General features: G+C 41.1%; 1 protein-coding gene across 2 annotated transcripts in view; it reads right to left on the bottom strand.

The window, feature by feature from the left end:
* Positions 1-1,148: 1,148 nt before the first annotated feature.
* RMND5A (required for meiotic nuclear division 5 homolog A) overlaps positions 1,149-20,080 on the bottom strand; it is a 61,148-nt gene continuing 42,216 nt past the window's right edge. Inside the window, exons 5-9 of one of the 2 annotated variants that reach the window (XM_007175320.2) lie at positions 12,994-13,160; positions 12,135-12,300; positions 9,034-9,136; positions 6,896-7,050; positions 1,149-5,645 (exon numbers count right to left, since the gene is read on the bottom strand). In XM_007175320.2, the coding sequence (XP_007175382.2) occupies positions 5,582-5,645; positions 6,896-7,050; positions 9,034-9,136; positions 12,135-12,300; positions 12,994-13,160 (655 nt within the window). In that variant the 3' untranslated portion in view covers positions 1,149-5,581. Of the gene's footprint in view, positions 5,646-6,895; positions 7,051-9,033; positions 9,137-9,176; positions 9,920-12,134; positions 12,301-12,993; positions 13,161-20,080 lie in introns of those variants that run through there. The other variant, XM_057558270.1, reaches the window with a different exon arrangement.

Consider the following 20,080-nt stretch of genomic DNA (forward strand, 5'->3'; position numbering starts at 1 on the left):
GATTTCTAAAATAACCATACTAAAACAGAGTTCAAAGCACACTCAATTTAACTTTTCTTGATGACTCTGGACTTAGTCATCAGGGTAAATTTTGTTCAGTACATGTGATCCTTACCTGCCACATTTAAGAGGAAGGATACTTCATAAAATAGGGAGCATCCAAGAAGCTCCTTATGAGGGAATCCAGTTTCTCACGAGCATGCAGATGTGGATTCATCAGGTCTGGGCTGAGGCCTGGGATTCTGCATTTCTCACAAGCTCTCAGGTGATGCCCGTGCTGCTAGAGACCGACCACACTTTGAGTCTGGAGAGCCCCAAATGCAGGGATAGGTGGTGATGCCACGCCGCATCTATACCCCCTGGACCACTAGCTCCAAATGCGACTGGGTAGAACCCACCCTGATTCCCCTAGGTAGAAACATTCTCAAATTTCAGATGAGAATGAGTCTTTCTTAGAAAATATACAAAAGCAGCACAAATAGATCCTTGGTCTCTACCACCTTAGTGTGTCACGGTGTATGACAATTCGTCCTCTGTTCCTCCTTGGCAAAGCTGGGTGTTCATGCCCCACTCCACCAGCAGCCTGGGCAGAGCTGTTTCTGGGCCCCTCTTCCCAGTCACACACTATTCACTTGGTCAGAGGGTCCCAGGCATCCACAGGATGAGCATGAGGGGCAGGAACCTGTAAACATTAACCCAATTCCCCCCTTAGAAACTGGGGACAGTGCCCAGCCACCTCCTCTTCTCACACTGCTGGTGGCCCAGAAACAGGATGAGATGGTGACAAAGATATTTCCTTAAATTCTTTACGTGCAGACCCTCAGCAAATACAGACAGCGATGTTCTCTTACCTCCATACTCCCTCCCTCCTACCTCTGGCACCTGTCACATTTATACAGACTGGTTCCACAAAACACTTTTCAAATGTGCATTTCTTTAATTTTTAAAAATATACACAGGAGAAGCCATGTGTTTTACATAGGAATACACACATTAACAAAGCATTTCTTATAGTTTTCCAAAACTCTATTATATCAGTCTGAGATTTATAAATTAAATAGATCAGAACCTTTTAAGTTAAAATGATATCCCTGAAACTACTGGATATGCTAGACTTTTCTCAAGATCAAATGAACAGAGAATGTGAATATGGTTTGTGTTAAATAAGGTTTATTGTTAGCTTTATTGCCTATAGTCTATAAGATGCAACTTTATTGTGCCTTTGCAAACAGGATACATTTCTTAAAAAAAACTGATCAAAATTTTCCATACATATAGCTCTATATGATAGATTACAGTGCAACACTATTGTTACATAATTATAGAAATACTATAGAACCCAAGAGCACAGGGTAAGCAAAAGAAATACAATCCTGAGCCATCTGAACAAGATGATTTGATGAATCCTTTCAGTATAAGTCTAGAAAACATGGAGGAGGGCAAAAAAATACATGCACACTGCAGTCAGGAGCAAAATACATTAAATACCTGTTCCTTGCTAGACACAGGTGGGGGTAATGGTGAATTTCAGACACATGCACACTCATTCACGCTCCCATTTTCTTCTCCTAGCTTCCCTCCCATCCCCGATACATTCACTCCCACCCCTTCCCAAAAGAAAAGATCAGGCACTAAGTCCTCGTGAACCCCACATCTGCCTTGCTGGAGAACATTAAAGTAAGAGTGTAGGTCATCACCCATAACATGAAACAAAGCATGTGCTATAAGCCAGTTCCAGCTGCTTCTGCCTCTTTGGAAGTAAATGAAGCATATGCTCACTACAGTTTCAAACTGTAGAGCAAAATGTCTTGAAAACTAAACTGTTTTCTCTCCCTACATCTTGAAGTAAAATCAACAGCGGAAAAACTCGCCCTAAAACTAATTGCCTCATCTGCTATTAAAATACATTTGTCATTCCATTTTTGGTATCTATTCAATTATCGTTGAGTAAGAACAGTTCGTGAAGTTTGTACCTGCTTATGGTAAACACCACCGTACTACATAAAACCTGCCGTAGCCGGACAGGCTTATGAAGCACCAAACCTTCTGTTGTGTTCCCTGCTACCATTCCCCCAAGACCAGAGCATTCTAGTGTTACCAAAGATAATGTACGAAGAGTTAAGTAATTAAAGGTATTTGGTTTGTGTCTTCACCTTACACATCCTAGTGATGAAATTAACCAAACATGCCTCCATGCCTTCCCTGAAAATAACCTGAGTCAGCTGACTAAGCAGACTGGCCAGCCTGACTGTCAATCCACTTAATCAGAAGTTGAGCTGGAAAACCAGAGGGCTAATGTCTACCAGCAGCTTGTCTTGTGCAGATAAACCAAGAGTTCTTGGTTTTTGCAGTATCTACTGTCCCAAAGGCTGAAACCACCGAGGTGGAAAATAACTCACAGCGTAAAATTTACTGAACTTTAAACTGCATAACCTGTGGGACTACCTGGAGAGAAAAAAGGATCCTCATTGCCCCACAAAATGTGGCGTGGGTTTTAGTGTCTCTGTATACATCATCAGCTGCTACAGAAAAATCAAAACAAAAGATTTACTTCATAATTTCCTTAGTTTCAGTCAAATGCTCATACACCCACAAAATACTCACACACCCTATGAATATGAGGTGGCTCTTTTCTTCGAAATTTTAAAAATCGAGAGGCACCAATACCCGTTCATTTATGTATTAGAAGTATCATATAATCACCACTAAAACGACAGAAATGGCATTTGTGATGATCGCACAAAGGAGAAAAAAAGATCAAAAGACAACCTTAGCCACTGCACTTCAGGCTGCACTTGAAAGCACAGATGCTCTAAATCAGAATCTAAGAATCTGATAAGGTTTTACTGGTTTAGCATAGTCCCATGGCCTTTGTCCATGACTGGTAAATGGAAATGGTTTCCTAAAGAAATTTAGGAAACCACTCTGAAATTCTGTTTTCAATGGACATAATTAGTCTGACTGTAAAAACCTTGGCTCTTTTTCACGACCTTTTGCAAGAGGAAGCAGAGAGCGACGAAGTGCGTCCGCCCGCGCTGCTGACTGACAGCCTCAGTAATGACATGGTCCTGACACCATTGGTGAAGGTGTTTCTAGAGTAGAAAGGACAGCACGTTTTATTTCAGCATCTTTGGTTAAGGTCTGGCCTCTTCAAATCCACCTCTCTCCTTCACATTTAGTCACCAGTGAATTTTAAGTCCATGCATTTAATTAAAGAAGGTTACAAGACATCATGTGCACGTTAAATTGTCAGATCAATAGAGTTTCAAATTTTTGGCCCTAACCCTGCCCAGTGGGACCACAAGGACCTTTGCACAGGAAGCTGTAAAATCAAATGCTTCCATTAAAGCATATTCTTTCTAACGTTTCATGAGCTGCACAGAAAACTGTCAACAGGATTTCCAACATGGGGAGAGGGACAAAGCAGAGCTCTCTCCTGATTTTCTCCTTGAAACTGGCCTGAGCCAGCTGTGTGAAGTGTCTGGCCGCCAACAGACATTTACCACCAGCCTCTGGAGCAATGTCTGTATTGTTCCAACCTTATGTAAAGCCTAAATGTTGTGCAGGTATTTGAGGTGGAAAGGTGAGAGTAAGTTGTAACTAAAACTAAAACTACATCTGGCCTAGTGAGAAAAAGGTAAAAAAAAAAAAAAAAAAAAAAGACACTCTGGGTTTCATTCAAAGGAAAAAATACATAATAAAGCAATTTTACATCCTCGGCCAGAGTGTCGCCTGGAGTTCTCTACCTTCTCCTGGAGTCCAAGGAGCTTCTCTCTGCTCCCTTCCTTCACTGTGTTAGTGGACAGAGGGTGCCGACAGGAAAGCCGTGAGGCTGAGCCGGAGGCTGGGCAAAGCGAGCGGCTCAGCAGGCCAGTCGATCCCTGGCCAAGCCCCCCAGCACACAGTAACTCCTGCCATCAGCCTGATCACACACAGCAATCAAGCAGTACCCCTTTCCTTTACAAACAAATCCCCGTTCCCTCAGGTGAACATTTCAAGATAAACCATCCAGGCTAGGATACACTACAGCAAACGCTGCCCGTTTCCAATTAACTTAGCACCAGATCTGGTATCTCCCTCCCCCGCAAACGAAGTCAATCTGCAGTTTAAAATGTGAAGCGTCACATTTGTCTTTGCTTCTGTGTATTCTTCTTTCTTCATTTTCTCATGAAAGTCTTCCTCTATTGATATTCAGTTCCGTGTCAGACGACACAGAGTTGCAAAGTATTTGGTGATTTCCATATGACATTCTTCTCAAAATGAAGTAACTTCATGGGTTTAAGTCAGAATTATGTCCACAGAAGTCTTTTCCATGTAGTTCAGCATACAGAGAAAGACTCTTACACATGGCTATTTCTGGACAGTGCATTAAATGAAGATACCTCACAAGAGAAAAGATCGTTATCTGTATCCATTAGAATAATATACAGATTCACAGTCAATGAGATGATATGCTTTGCAGAAGAGAGGCATTGAACAGTATACTATTCAAATACAAAAACAGCAATAAACATATTCTGCACTACAGAAAATTTGCTAGCTTCTAACTTTAAGGGTTGAAAGTGATGAGTCTGGTAACTGCACTTTAGGACTGGAACATGCTTCTTCCCCTCCAGATACACAATGTTTAATGCTGGTGCACATATATATATATATATATACACATATATATATACACATACACGCAACACTGTGCCTGCAATGATATACAAATGCAATATAAACAGCCAAGTCCTGAAAGCAGATTTTAGAGAAGAGGGCTACCAAGACCAAGAGAGCAAATATCAACTTAAGAACACTTCTAACTTCACGATTTTGTTTTATTGAACACTCTTTTAAAACAAGCACCTCTTGGCAATAAAAGCAAAGAAACAATAGTACTGCTTCCACTCTGTTCTAGTGGAAGACTGCTCACACCAACTTGCTAATAAATTGGTGATGGAATTTTATAACAGGCAGCCTGCTGGGGCTATAAGCAGAGCTCAGATGCAGGTCTGCTGACTTCTTGGTGAGAGCTGGAGCAGAGGAAAACATCACAAAAAGCAAATTTGGAAGCTATCACAGCTCTCGTCCTTAAGCAAAAAAACCCCTGCAAATTAGTTTCATAACCACAATTCAGTTTTTCAAACTGTTTCTGAAGAATTTTCATTTAATTATGTATACATAACAGGAAATAAAACATTTTCCACACACATTCTCAAGGCTTACAGTTATCAGGAGAATGACAAAAGTAAAAGCAGGAGAAATATTAAACACATGGCAGGAAGGTAAATTTCTGTTTCTGCTCTTAAAAAGTAAAAAAATCACCATATAATTAAGTACAAAAACCTGCATTGAATGACAACTGCTGGTGTATTTACTTGATCAGAAATGAAGACCAAGAATATAATAAAGCCCTGTGATAATATTCATCTGGAGCACTCCCCTCAGTGTGTAGACACTAAAATGTTGGCAAAGTTTCCGGAGCATTAGCTTATATAAACACGGGAGTCCTTGGTTAGCTGCATTAAATGGAACGTTCTCTTCTGAAATGCACTCTCGATTCAGTTTCACTTACAAATTGCAAACTAAAGTTATTTCTTCAGAAAAATATCTGTTTGGCATCCCCTGGACTTTGTTCCATTGGACAATATGGACATTTTAATCTAAAGACAAGAAAGAAAACATTAAATCAAGGGACAGGATCAGTACCGAGCATTCAATTTTTATCTAGTTATAGAGTCTTTAACAATTACACACACACACACACACACACACATGCACACATCTGTTTTTTGCTTTGAGGATTAACTGTGCTTTCCCTTAATGTTAACAGCCAAGCTCTGAAGGGTCACAAATAAACACCATCCAAGCCAGACGCTAAACTTCAAGGCTCTTCTTCAGTGGAAATCAGTGAAAACTATTTTGAAAACAAAGACAACTGTTCTGAAAATTACTTTTGGGGTTTCAGAAGTAAATCCAATCTTTCTTCTCCAAGGTTTAGCTCATACCTATCTCAAAATGACTTTCGGTACTGGTGTCACAATCCACTCACATGCAGCAAATCTGATGCCAGCTGCTCTGCCTACCCAGAGCAGCCTACATGCCCCGTCGTGGCACACAATACCCTGTAGTGAGTGGCACATGAAACCAGCATGGTCTGAACCAAGATCAAGCTCTGGCTTCAAGTCACCACCTATCTGCACTCCCAGGGTTTCTGGGAAGAACGTGAACAGCTTCAGGGCCTTCTCTTAAAAGAAAGACTTCACCATAATGGGTCTGAAATGAACCCCAATGAGAAATTTTCTAGCTGCCTTAGCTAGCAATAGGGTTTTGAGACTGTATTTTTAAATTCAGGTTCATTATGTATAGAAATTATAAATGTGTATACCTGTTGAATTACAATTCTACAAATTTATAAATCACATATAGATACGGTAATTCACTTTACAGTAACAAAAGTTAAATGCTCATCGTTAGGGAGCTGGTTAAATAAATTATCACATTTCCATATGACAGAATAATCTACAGCTTTAAAAAAGAATGAGGGCTCTTTCTATACCATAAGAAAATCTCCAAGATGTATCACTAAGTGAAAAAAAGCAAAGTTCAGAACAGTGTATAGCATGCTACCATTTGTGTAAAAGGGAGGGGAAGGGCTGAGATGACAATGTACCACCCACCCAAAAAGTTAAGAGTTAAAGATCATGCTTATAAATCTAATCAATAAATTCACGAACAAAGACTAAAGACTGAGAAAAGATACCACCCACTAAACTAAATAAGTAGTTAAGAAATCTGTTTATTTCTAAATTCTAGCTACATTTATTTATCCTTGTTACTTATCTTCCCACTAAGTTCCAAAAGAGTATTTGTTTCTTTATTTTTAATGCCACTGAAAAAGTCAGACACTTACTTGCTACCATTAAACATTTTATTCAGGGCATCTCTTGATATAATATGACCACAGACCAATTTCATGGGTGGATTGTTATCTGTTGTTTGCTGACGAAGAATAGGACAGGCAAATATTGAGTGATACCAGCACTTTTTACCAAGGTCCACTTCAATCTGTTTTTAAAAAAAGGTAAAAGGCTCAAGTTATATTACAGAAAACCATCCACATATCAATACGTACTCTGCAGCAAAGAACATGTATCAAACCTACTCATCTGAAGGTAACTTTTTACAGCACTCTTCTAAACTAACCAAAGATGGACAGTCTTTGGGAGTCAAAGTATTACCTCACAATTCTAAATTATTTTTAACACTATGTATCAAACCAAATTCTGATGCCTGAGAGCAAGAGTCAAAGGCAAGGCAACACTCTACAAGTCAAATACTCTTGAAAATTCATCAGGATATATCGAAGAGTAAACCCACCCGAAATCCTGACTGTTTTTACAGCACCCTTAGCTAGGTGATACAATTCAGTGCGATAATTCCTTTAAAGGTAGACTAAACATTGTTTACTGCTGTGTGGGCCTCAGATCCAGATCTTTTCCATGTTTTATGTGTAATTGTCCAGAGAAACTACCTGAAACAAGGGCTTTAAACTAAAGTTTAGCAGGAGAATTCACAACCCATCCATCTGAGATCACAGCACTTGTATCAGCTATCTCTCTTTGCAGTAAACAAAAGCTATGAAATCACCTTAGCATAGGGGTTCGCACAGGACAGAGGCTCCACAAACATCAGCTCTTTCTGTTTTCTTTCCTTTTAAATCTAAAATGGCTATATCTACATAAAAGTCTATTGCTCAGATTCTTTCAAGAAAGGTGGCAAAGTGTAACAATAATCCTGAGAAAAAATGACCAGATCATTCCCCCCCCCCCCCCGCAACTGTTTTATTACCCTGACACACAGGCTTTGGGTGAATTCAGATTTCAGTGTGCTTTGTTCTAGTGCGCAAGCGTCAAAGATACTGACAATACACCTGGGAAACTGCCAGGTTCCTGCAGGCACCTGCCTCAGCAAAGCGAGTGAAGGCTCAAGTTCTTTTCATTTGCTCAAATGAGCAGCCACAATGCAGGGTATTGCTCGTGTCCCGACCACACTCAGGACTGGCAGTGCACCTGCGCCTTTCATCAGGACAGATCTCTGAGAAGCTGGGGCAACCAACCGACAGTTACCAGCTGGAAGAACAGGGTAATTGCAGATAAACCTGCGCACAGGGGTGGCAGAAAAAAAGCAAAAAGCCAAATGCATATTTTAGCCCTTTAGGGTCTGTGACCAAGTCATGACAGGAATGATAATTCCCGTCAAAGTTTCAGTGCCTACTGTCAGAGGCCTGGTGGAAACATACACACACGATGACCTTTGTTATTGCTCCACGTCATAACTACTACGGCAACAAAACCTGACTGCCTACTATGTGTCCTATATTATTCTAAGCATCCCTCTGTTACCTCCAGCCTTTAATAGCCCCATAAAGAGAAGGATGGTCCCCATTTCAGAGATGGACAAACTACTGCTTTGAGAAGTTAGAGAGTTGGCAAGTGACTGGAGCAGATGTTTAAAACCACGGCCCAGTCCGTGACAACAGTGGACACACAGCACGGGAGGGCCACTGATGACCGCAGGTGTCGCTGCGATGACCTTTAACAGCTATACACTTGTTTTAATTGGTATTAGAAAAATATAACCAGCACAAGCCCATGATCTCAGAAATATCAATGTTTCAGACAAAACTAAATCAAGTTGACTCACTGCTTTCATATTTTAAAAAGTTCACAGTACGAGTGGTTTAGCAACTGCACTTAGAACACACCACATGCTACAGTATATCCACTCTCCCCACTTCTGATGCTTTCCTTCATTAGCTGTCACTGCCACTCTAAGTCAAAATGGTAAGAAAGCTCCTCCAGCGCCTCCAAAATGTACCAGCTCCCCACTTCTACTGTTTAATCATGTCTACATACACATAAAAGAACCCCTGTCAAAAGGCTACAATAATGTTCCCTGATTAAAAGGCAAGACAGGCATTTAAAATCCTTAACATCCACGTTCTTCTAATGACAGGAGAGGTAATAACTAACAGAAAATGGCACTCACAGGTAATTCATCTTTCTGGTTCCAAACTCCAGTGCACTGCCTCTGTTCGATCACAGCTTTGATATTAATTAAAGCTGGCAGCGCCACACAACCTGCTGAGAAACTGGGAGGGCAGAAGAGGAAATGTTAATGCCAGGCCAGGTGTCAGAAACCTTGGTCCTAGGAAACGCCAACTCCTCCAGACTCTGTTCTGTGTGCAGAGGGCCCCGGCCATTGGATTCAAAGCATTACAAAGCCCTCTATTTTGCGTGCACGCACGCACACACACAGTCTTACAGTTTACAAAACCACCAGATTTAATAAGCTCTGCCTACCAGTCATTAATAGCATTTTTTTAAATTATTTTATTTTATTTTATTTTTCGCTGCATTGGGTCTTTGTTGCTGCGTGCTGGCTTTCTCTAGTTGGGGTGAGCAGGGGTTACTCTTCATTGCAGTGGCCGGGCTTCTCACTGCAGTGGCTTCTCTTGTTGCGGAGCATGGGCTCTAGGCGCACGGGCTTCAGTAGTTGTGGCACGTGGGCTCAGTAGTTGTGGCTCGCGAACTCTAGAGCGTGGGCTCAGTAGTTGTGGCACACAGGCTTAGTTGCTCCGCGGCATGTGGGATCTTCCTGGACCAGGGCTCGAACCCATGTCCCCTGCATTGGCAGGCGGATTCTCAACCACTGCGCCACCAGGGAAGTCCATTAATGGCATTCTTAACATTAATGACACTCTGAAACATTTTCTTGCACAGTTCCTTCCAGACCCAGATCACCCCTGTACAGGGCAGAAGCACCTTTCTCATCTAGAAGTGCTGGCGGTCAGCTCTCCACTGAGTCCCTCTTCAGGACTGTCCTCATTTGGAGAAAGCGACCTGACCAGGGACACGTTCGATGACTGCTCCACCTGAGGATACAAAAGTTGTACCAATTTGGGACAACTCCACAGGCCGCTGCAGCTCCAGAGCTCCACAGGGGTGGACTGAGGCCTCTGGTGAGACTGTCTCCCAGTCCGGCTTCTCCCTCTGCCTGGTCCTGCTGCTTTCATTCCCCACAGGGGCTGATCCCAGTAAACTTCCTGCACGTGGGTCTCCGCTCATTTCAGAGTCCGCCCCAGACAACCAGACCTGCAGCCCCACCACACCTTACAGTTAACTGCACGAGTCTGTCTCCTACGCTCAGGTGGGGCCCCTATGGAATGCGGGCTGCGCCTTATTCACCTCTGTGTCCCACACAATGCCTGGCACGTAGCAGGGGTTCAAAACACTGGAGGAGCCAAATAAAGAGAAGAGCTAAAAAGGCTTTTTTTTTTTTTTTTTTTTTTTGGCTGCGCCGCGAGGCATATGTAGGATCTTAGCTCCCCGACCAGGGATCGAACCCGCGCCCCCTGCAGTGCAAGCAGAGTCCTAACCACTGGACCACCAGGGAAGTCCCCAAAAAGTTATTTCTTAAAACTGGTTCTTGAACCTTTTGGATCTCAGGACCCCTTTACAGGCTTAAACATTAAGGATCTCAAAGAGCATTTAGTTTTGTGGGTTATATCTATCATTATTTATTGTATTAGAAATTAAAACTGAGAATTAAAATATTGATTAATTCACCTAAAAATAATAAACATGTTATAAATAACAGTCTCACAAAAAATAACTATATTTTCCAAACCAAAAATAAACCTGTGAGAAGAGCAGCATTGTTTTATGTTTTTACAAATCTTTCTAATATCTGGCTTAACAGAAGACAGCTGGATTCTTACAACTTCCTCTGCATTCAATCTGTTGCAATGTATTCTTTTGGTTGAAGTAAGTGAAAAAAATCTAGCCTCACACAGATATGTAGTACGTAAACCACCTTTTCAGATAACTGTGGATATTCTTCTTTAATGCCACACCAAAACTCAACAAATAGTAGTTTTGTTTTGTTTTTAATTTGGCTGCCCCAGGTCTTTGGTTGCAGCATGCAGGATCTTCAGTTGTAGCATGTGGAATCTTTAGTTGTGGCATGCGGGATCTAGTTCCCTGACCAGGGATCGCACCCAGGACCCCCCCACCTGCCCCTGCATTGAGAGCATGGAGTCTTAACCGCTGGACCAACAGGGAAGTCCCAACAAGTACTAGTTTTTTTTAAAGGTTAGTTGGAAAGTGGAATCTGAATCCTTGCCATTGTACTTTTTGTACCCTGCTCCACTGAAATCCAGTGGTCTTGTACTCTGAATGAATCTTTTACTCATGCATGATTTTGTGAGATCTTACTGATCTTCCAAGTGTTAGCACATTTCATTATGTAATATGAAAAAATTCAAATTCATTATTATTACCACCAATCTCATCAGAAATGTCTTTAAGCATTGGGGAACTGTCAAGCTTACAGTGGTCGGTTCAAGTTTTCCCAACTTTCTATTTTAGCTTACAATCTTGAATTTTACCACTGTAGTAAAAGATACCACCAGTTGCTTTCCCTGACACCACAGGCTTACTTCATTCATCTGAATAAATATCTGCCAAAAACCTGAGTGTAACTATAGTCTGTCTTTTAAGACAGTAAAAGTAAAAACTGTGTTCAAGTAAAAACTGTGTTCCAGGAAAAAAGCAACCAGTTTTTAGCTCATAACTCAAACATTATACAGATGCTTTTTCTTGAGACAATCATCATACTGTCTTATGATTTGGCATGAGCTGAAGTGCTTTATCTGAGCTTCCTATTTGGGCACACAGAATATTAAAAAGATGTATACTCAAAGGTCAAAATTTATAAAGTGAGTGATTTTTAACGTTTTGTCAAGAACATTCTTAAGTAAAACTAAAATATCTGCAAGTGTGTGGTGGATGAGGAATACAGCAAGTCCTTGTGGGGTTTGGGACCACTGCCCCGATCTGTGCTAAGGCTGGAGCAGTTTAACCCACAACGTGAACACAGTGAAAAAGGCTCTCAGAGACCCCCCAAAGGATCACAGACCACACTTAGAACTAGGTCACTGCCAATTGTGACGATCTCTTGAAATACCAATTGTACTCTTCTTCAGAAAGACACATGTTCTCTCAGCTTTAAACGTCAAGAACTAGACAACAAATTAAGCAGAACTAACCAATGCAACGCACATTTCAATAATAGGACAATTTCCATACCTGACACTGAGCGGGGACTCCACGGAGAGCCCCAGGAGGGCACAGGCATCCCGTGTAAAGATGTCACAGATGTCAGCCCACTGGTTTGCGTCAAGCAGGTGAACATATGGTGAGTTCTCAATCCCTTGTCTCAGGTACACGAGGCTTCCCATCAAAACCTGAATGTCTAAACAAAAGCAGCAACAATTTGGAGGTGTGAATGATCACATCTGAAACAGAGCTTGCTAGTAACACACTGAAAAAGGCAAGAATTCCCCAAGCTGACATGGCATAAAATAACTTACTGACAATATCTTTTAAAATTCTGGTACTTAAGCTTGGTTTCTATTAAAGAAACAGCACAGAGAAAAAGAAGAAGAAAAGGGAAGCACTAAATACTGAACTTATAATTTATACACAGCACAGTATAATTACCATTATCTAGAGAAGTAACACTAATGTCATAAATGGGGTCATCACATCTCTTTGGCTGTAAAACTAGTCAGTCCCTCTACACTGACACTTGGGGGTAACTGCTGCTACCCTGTCGCACCTTCAGACACTCTGTCGTGGCCGTAACAGCAGTACGGTGGGGGATGCCAGGGGCAAGTGCATACTTTACGTTTTCTCTGTCTCCTCTTAGGTTAATGTAGAATCCCCCAAAATGCAATGTCTCTCTCTGACTTTTCAATTAAGAGGCTTTAATGCTTTACTTTTGTTCTAGAGCCAGCCAAGAAGCTCTTTTTAGTAAGTGATTTATCATCTACAATTGTTTCAGTTTATTAGCAAATGTATATTAGATCTAGTTAAGATAAACTTAAATTCCAGTGGCGGCCATGGTCCTGTTCCAACCATTAAAAACAGCTGACTCTAGACTCACCTTTTTGATGATTTAGGGCAAACGGCTGAAAGTTTTTCGCATATTGTAATGCCTCTCGTTGATTTGTAGTTCCACCCATTAACAAGCTAATAAAATAGAGTCTGTGTAGCTTAAATTCCAAGGAGCTGTTCTGGGCTATGAGCATTTCTCGGTTTGATACCGCCCATCTAAAGAAAAAGCAAAAAAAGATTTTTAACAGTAATTAAGAGCACAGGCATGTCTGTTAAAAATGGTTTGAAACCTAACACCAAAAAATGGGTTTAGTCTGCCATCTTGTGGAAGTCAGTGGTAACATCAATCCCTAGGCCCAGAGACTTTCGTAAAGAAAGTAAACAAACGACACCTAAAGATGCTCTGCAGCCAGTGAAAGAAAGAAAAAATATTAAGTTAGATGACAATTACATATTTAATAAGGTTTAACACCAAGACAAGACTGTCTCTGACATATTTGGAACTGTACAAGGCCACCCTTTGAAGCAGGTGTCAGCCATGAGATTGACTATTGACTGCCTAGATCCACTACTCTTTTCCTGTTAAACTGGCATGTTTATAAATGAAACACAAGATTTTGAAGGCGAACATCTATGTTTAAACTTTCACTGGTGCAAGATTTTGTGCTATACGTGCTTTGAGATTAAAAACAGTAATCGTAAGTATTTACCCTCAAGATGCTTTCAGTCTAATCAGGCAGATAAAGCTGTATAAGTAACATATAGTGTCAACACACAGCGCCAAAAAGATTTGTACAAACAGTGCTAATGAGGGAAAGAACAACATGCAGTTCTGAATGATCCGAAGTACAGTGACGCCAGCCTCTAGAGTACAGACAGTTGGAATAACCCATCTTGAGATGGGACTACCAGTTAAAGGTAAGCACTAAAGCAGAAGAGCATTATCAGCCAGCTGTTAAAATCAGATTTGCAAGCAAGCGGTAAGAAGCACTGCTTCATTTCTTTAAACATATTAACACGTAGAAGATGTTGGTATCATTCTTCTTCAATCTGATCTTTAGTTGGACAGATATTCCCCACCTAACCCAATTCACTAAGGACCCTCAGAATCTGAACTACTGGGTATGAATATGAACACTGAGTTACTCTACAAACTACAAGAGTAAAAATGCTTCAAGTTATTCATAATGAATCAGCTGACTGGGATTAGATGTCACGCAGCAGCACTTTCACTGGGTCCTGTCCTCCCCAAAAAGGTCGGCACACGCACATGCATATTCTCATCAACTTGCTGATACATCCACATCTTAGAGTCAAATCATGAAGCTTCTCTGACCTCAAAATCAATGTGATTTTTAAAAATACTAATCACTTGGACCTTGGAAATATTTGCTTACATTTATTTAAGTAAGCCTTGGATCCTGACGTGGCACTAAGGTTAATGCAGTCTGGTGACTTGGTGACACCAACTGGGTACCGCCAGCAGCTCTCTTTTATGAATGCCCAACACCAGCTGTCAGTACCGAAAGCAATGCGCATCTGCCCGTCTCCAGTCTGTCAGGCACCTTCCTGACTTCCAGGTCCAAGCAAGCGTATTTTTTTTTTTTTTTTGAGAGGAAACCTTTTCTGTTTTTTATTGAATAATCAAGAATATAATAAAGTCCACATGAAGTACAGACATTATTCTGGCAAAACAGTCATCTAGGCAGATTACATAGAAGGTAAAGAGTAACCTTTCATATTTTAGGCAGGTCATTAACCAGTAAACCAAGGAAGCAAGCCCAACAAAATTGAACAAATGTCAAGCAAGCGTATTTAAATCAGATCACTTACCAAAGTTTTTCCTACTCCCTTCTAACTCATAAAAGCATGAGTATGTTTTCCTCCTACCAAGTAAAGAGAGGCAGTGAGCCTTTTCTTTTTTTCAGTTTCTGATATGAGGTATATACCCAAGCGTTTGCAAGAGTCAAAGAAGGGAACTAACAGAGAGTAACTACAAATTTTAGTGAACGATGAAGACCAACAGAAAAGGGCAAAGTCCTTAAGTGGGCAACTCACAGAGGAGGAAAAACTCTATTTTTAGAGGCAAATGTTCATGATACAATGTTAAAGGGGGGGAAAAGTTGTGATATATAGGGAAAAAATAAATCCTACTCGCCAGAATTTTTAACAGGAATGACTCTAGGAAAGCTGGATTCACGCATCATCTGCTGCAGTGTGGGCTATGACTCATCGGAATAGGGCACCGACTGTGAGGGCAGCCCCAGGGGGCTCAACACACCCAGGGGGACACACGGATGAACAGCAGCTAACGGCAGTCCAGAGGACAGGGATTTTTAAGACAGGACAGTTTTCCAAGTTTTCTATAATGAACATATATCACTTATTTTTATACTTAACTTTTGTAGCTAATGCAAAACTAAACAAAATTCCTTAACTTTCTTTTTTCATCAAAGAGCTAACGGTAATTGCAAATTACTTTTGTTAAAAGTAATTCAGGCTATGCATTAGAAATTCAAGCGTTTCAAGCTACAAATATATGGACCTTGTTTTTAAACTTGGAGAGGCATTTAGACAATGTAATTCCTTATTTACTACTTGAATTTATTTTGACACACTTTCAAATTTTGCTATAGACAGGGCTACAAAATAGTCAGGAAAAACTAGCATTGCTAATTGCTGTCCCCCTACAAGATTCTTAGAAAAGTAGATACCGATTACAAAAAGGAGCTGCAGAGAGAGTGTAGAGAGAATGCAAAACCTAAATTCATAGAATACAAGTTTTCACGTGTTTCTTAAGAGTCATATTTCTTGTCATTCTATTCTGCAACACTGTATTATCTTCATTTAACTTCTAAATATTATATTAAGCTTAAATCTCACAAGGCAAGGGATTAGAATAAACATTTCTAAGTTTCTCCCTCTCTGGCAAAATGTCATTTTCTAAGCTAAGGATGATATACCCCAGTTTTAGCCCTGCAAACATGTAAGCACGCTTAAGCATTAGGGTGAAACCCTTGCTGATGGGGCCTCTCCCTCATCCCCAGGATTGTACCCGGGCCCCCATGTTTGAGTTTTCTTGACCCTAATTCCTGGGCCACACTTAACCAGCCAGGTAAGTATCGGTTTAACACTCTGTGTTGCCTCCTAACATGAGAGTTCATCTATTTTGATCTCCTTCATGATCACTTCATGGTCTTAAATCTCTAGCTGTGTAAGTTCTTGATGGGGGTTGTCTCGCTCGACAATCATCGTTAACACCTGCCTTACCTCATCTTTGGAATCTGGGTACGAATTTCACAGCAGCTTTCTTATCCACGCTAGCAGCCTCCCTAGACAGTTTAACGTTAGTCTATTCATGATGATTTCTGAAATGATGAAACCATCCTTTACTGGCAGTAAAGTCCTTCCTCAATCTCCTTTTATAACTGTTTTCTTTCAGTGAGGCAACTAATAACTTAAGCACTTTGGCCTGAATGTTAGCCAAACTGATGGGAGGTGTTTTGGTTTGTTTTGTTTGTTTTTACAAACAAAGTAGAAGTAAATGCTCCATCATTTAAACCACAAGCAGCTTTCTGTTCCCAGTGCGATTTAAATTAAAAGGTGTTGAAGCGACTTTAACCTTGGTTTTTACATTCATGGGACTTATCAATATGCAGTGTACCATTAGCTTCATGTAGGCCTAGGTCTTGTCCTAGCCTCACTTTGCTGTCATCATTTTCAAATCTTCCTCAATGCATTCAGTTTCACTTCTAGCAATTCATCTTTGTTGACCAAGTCCCTCTTTCAATGATCCATTTCTGTAATGTGTCATGTGGGCTTATCAGCAGAGGCAAGGAAGCAACACAACCACACATTTGCTGTCTGAGGGTGAAACGAATTGCACTGTGACCAATCACCAACAGACTGAAAAAGCAGTGAGGTGACCGGTCATGATCATGAGGCACATGTGTTATTATGTAGTGATCTGTGGACTGAAGAGCTGGCAGAGAAGTTTTTATTTTATGCAATTACTCACAATACTTCATGGTGACTGAAATCTGAACTGTGCTGTTGGGGAACTGGTGTTATTTAACTAAACTGTGGTAAATGAAATTTGGGCATACTGGAATTGTGCAGAGAGAACTGCCCATCGCTTCAACAGAGAAAAGAAATAGGAGAGGAAAAACATAAGGATCTCAGAGGCAGGAGGTTACTTTATAAAGGCAAAGACAGCCCAGAGTGACACAACGGAGAAAGAAGTTTGGGAACTGGGCCTAGCATCACCGAGATCTCTGCCCCTCCACTCTTCTTTCTGAGAAGAGGGAAGGCTGGAAAACCAAGAGGCTGATGCCGAGAGGCAGCACAGGGAAGGTGAAGAACACGGTGGCTGGCCAACAGGGTAAATTAGAGGCATCTGTCAGGCGGTATAAAGAATTAAAGGAGGAAAATAAGAGGCCTCTTGAGAACAGAACGGAGGCAGAGAGAGGTGCAGGCCAAGAAAAACATGCAAACAGATTCAGACAACCTGATGCAGCAATATCCATCACCAGCAACAGTGATGTGTCCAGGTGAATGAAAGCTGGTCCAGATAGAGGACTTGTTCCTTCTATGAAATTAGAAGCCATGGTCCTATCTCCGAGTGTAGGTGCTAGTTATATTTTTACAAAAGTACAATCAAACAAATTGAGTAGCTGAGAACAGAATTGAAAAATCCAAGGCCCAGGCTCAGTGACCATATTTTCTACAAGTTCCCCACTCATCTCTCCATCCACAGAACTCAAGAGGTTCTTTACTTGAACCTGTCTCAGCTCTTCACACACAGTCTACTTGGTAGGACAGTTTCTGGTCTCTTAAAGCAGGGGCTCTGCCTTGCTCAGCTTGGCACCCCTTCTACTCTGCATGGGATACAGTGATAGAGGGCACAGGTTAATAGAGCCAAACATGCATGGACCTTTAAACCCTGGCTCTGTGGTGTGAATCGGGGCAGTCTGTTACTTAATGCTCTCAAGTCTGTTTCCTTACTGTAAAGCGGGGGCAACTCAGAGGGTTATGGGCATTAAATGAGGGGGCTCGTAGAAGCACTGAGCCCGGAGACTGGCACAAACAGACAATGATAAGCTACTTAACATGTGTTTACTGAGGGGACAGGCCTAACGTTCTCCAAAGTCATTAGTAAGAAAATTACATTTACAAGAGTTACTTGGGCATTTCCATGTAATACTCAGTGCTGCTTTGATTTTTATAGAACCAACTCTGTGGGAATCAGCATGTACCAGTTAATCCCCTTTAGAAATTTTTGAAGTTGTCTTCGCTAGAAGTTCACACTGAATATTGGACTGTTTGATTCACTGAGCAGGAATAAGGAGCAGAACAGCCTTAATTAACCTGATAACAACAAATCCCAAACCAACAAAGCACACGAGACTGCAAAAGCACAAAACTACAATCGGCACCAAAAACTGAATCCACTTGTCTACAAAGCACTAGAAGACATACGACAGAAAGACAAACAAACAGTTAATAAGGGAACGGGGTGCTGTATTCTGGCTAATGGCATTTCTGGCAGAAAACTTTTGATTTTTAATTTTTAAAAAACTAACGATCACTATACTACAACCAGCAAGCTAAATGTAAACATTCAGGTAAATTATTAGCTTTACTGTGGTTTCTAAAATAAATTCTGCTCCCACATCTCCAATGTGTGCCACAAGAGCACTGCCAGCTTTGGAACCATTCCTTGTTTAGAGAAACACTGCAGACCAAAAAAATGACACCCAATAAGGTCACCTATGTCACAATTCTCTCTGTTCACTGCCACTGCAGTGGCCAGTAGAGAGACCTTCTGGGCCTCTTCCATTAAAAGACCCCCAAACAATTCTACTTACTTAGGTGACTAAGTCAGAAGCAACCCCCATCGATGCAATTATCCCACAGAAACACAAAGCGTTAATTATCTTCATCGTCAGGCCTCCGAAAAGACTTGGCCCATTGTTAGCTCCGTGTTTAGAATTTCCGTATTAATCCAAAAATAATTAAAACGAGATTCTACCTTCAGAGCTAGCTGTTCTTTCCCAGAAACCTAACTGACAGCACTGGTCTGTTTATCTCTCCTCTCACCATTCTGCCAGCCTGGGTTGGGCTCTGTTTCTGATAATAGTGAATAAAAATGCCTCTCTCCAGTTCCTACGGCACATTCCACTACAACCGTTCACAGCGTTTTTAAAAGGCTTACAAATACCTTCTTCTTCTAGTCTATCTCAGGGCTATCTTCTTGGGGGTAAAAGCTGAAGCTCAGGGGAATGAGTGACACGCGTTTACTCCACAGGTGCCGACTGGCTGAATGTTGCTGGTGACCGAATCAAGTGCTTAAAAAATCCAGAAACTGGAATTCACCCAAAAAAAGTGAAGAACCCTATCACTTTGCTTTAGGACAGCTAGCATTTGATTTCTGAGACATTTTCAAATGGCAACTCAGATATGAGTTGAGTCCATCGCTGGAACTACTAACATTTTACTCATCTCAGAGTTGGTGTGAATCTCTGTCCTTCTTCCATGCTATTTAAGAAACCACACAAACTACCGTGTTTCACATTTGAATCATACTTCAACTTTACATGAGGTTCTTAGTAACACAGGCTTGGTGGGCATACCCAGTAGCTACCTGTGACAAGCGGCCACCACATTGGACAGCACAGTTCTATAGATCAGTGATTTTTTAATAAAGTACTTAAATATGACTTTGCCTTATTTACTGCTAGTTTCCCACCACAAAACCAAGTGTTTGATAGGCTTAAATTAATAACAGTTCAGCATTTTATAAGAACAAATTCCAGAGTCCCCTTTAGTTCCCCCTCCTGGCCTAGTTCAACTCCTTATTCTTTTAAACACTTAATCTCAGTGACAGTTTCTTTCAATTTTCCCCTTTTGTAAAAGAAGAGTCTTAATCTCTCTATAGTCATAGCTTGCCCACTCATTTCTAGTAATGCTCAAGCCCTTGGTGAGGATGGATCCAGATAAGAGATGGCCATGTCTCTTCTTCTTCCTGAGGAGTACCTACTGTCTTGGAACCTCATACAGACTTTTGCCAGCAACAAACATAGAACAGACAACAAAAAATGATGTCCTCACCCCAGATATTTTTTCCCCTTTGGCCT

Source organism: Balaenoptera acutorostrata, chromosome 12 (genome assembly GCF_949987535.1).
Source record: "Balaenoptera acutorostrata chromosome 12, mBalAcu1.1, whole genome shotgun sequence".
NCBI lineage: Eukaryota > Metazoa > Chordata > Mammalia > Artiodactyla > Balaenopteridae > Balaenoptera > Balaenoptera acutorostrata.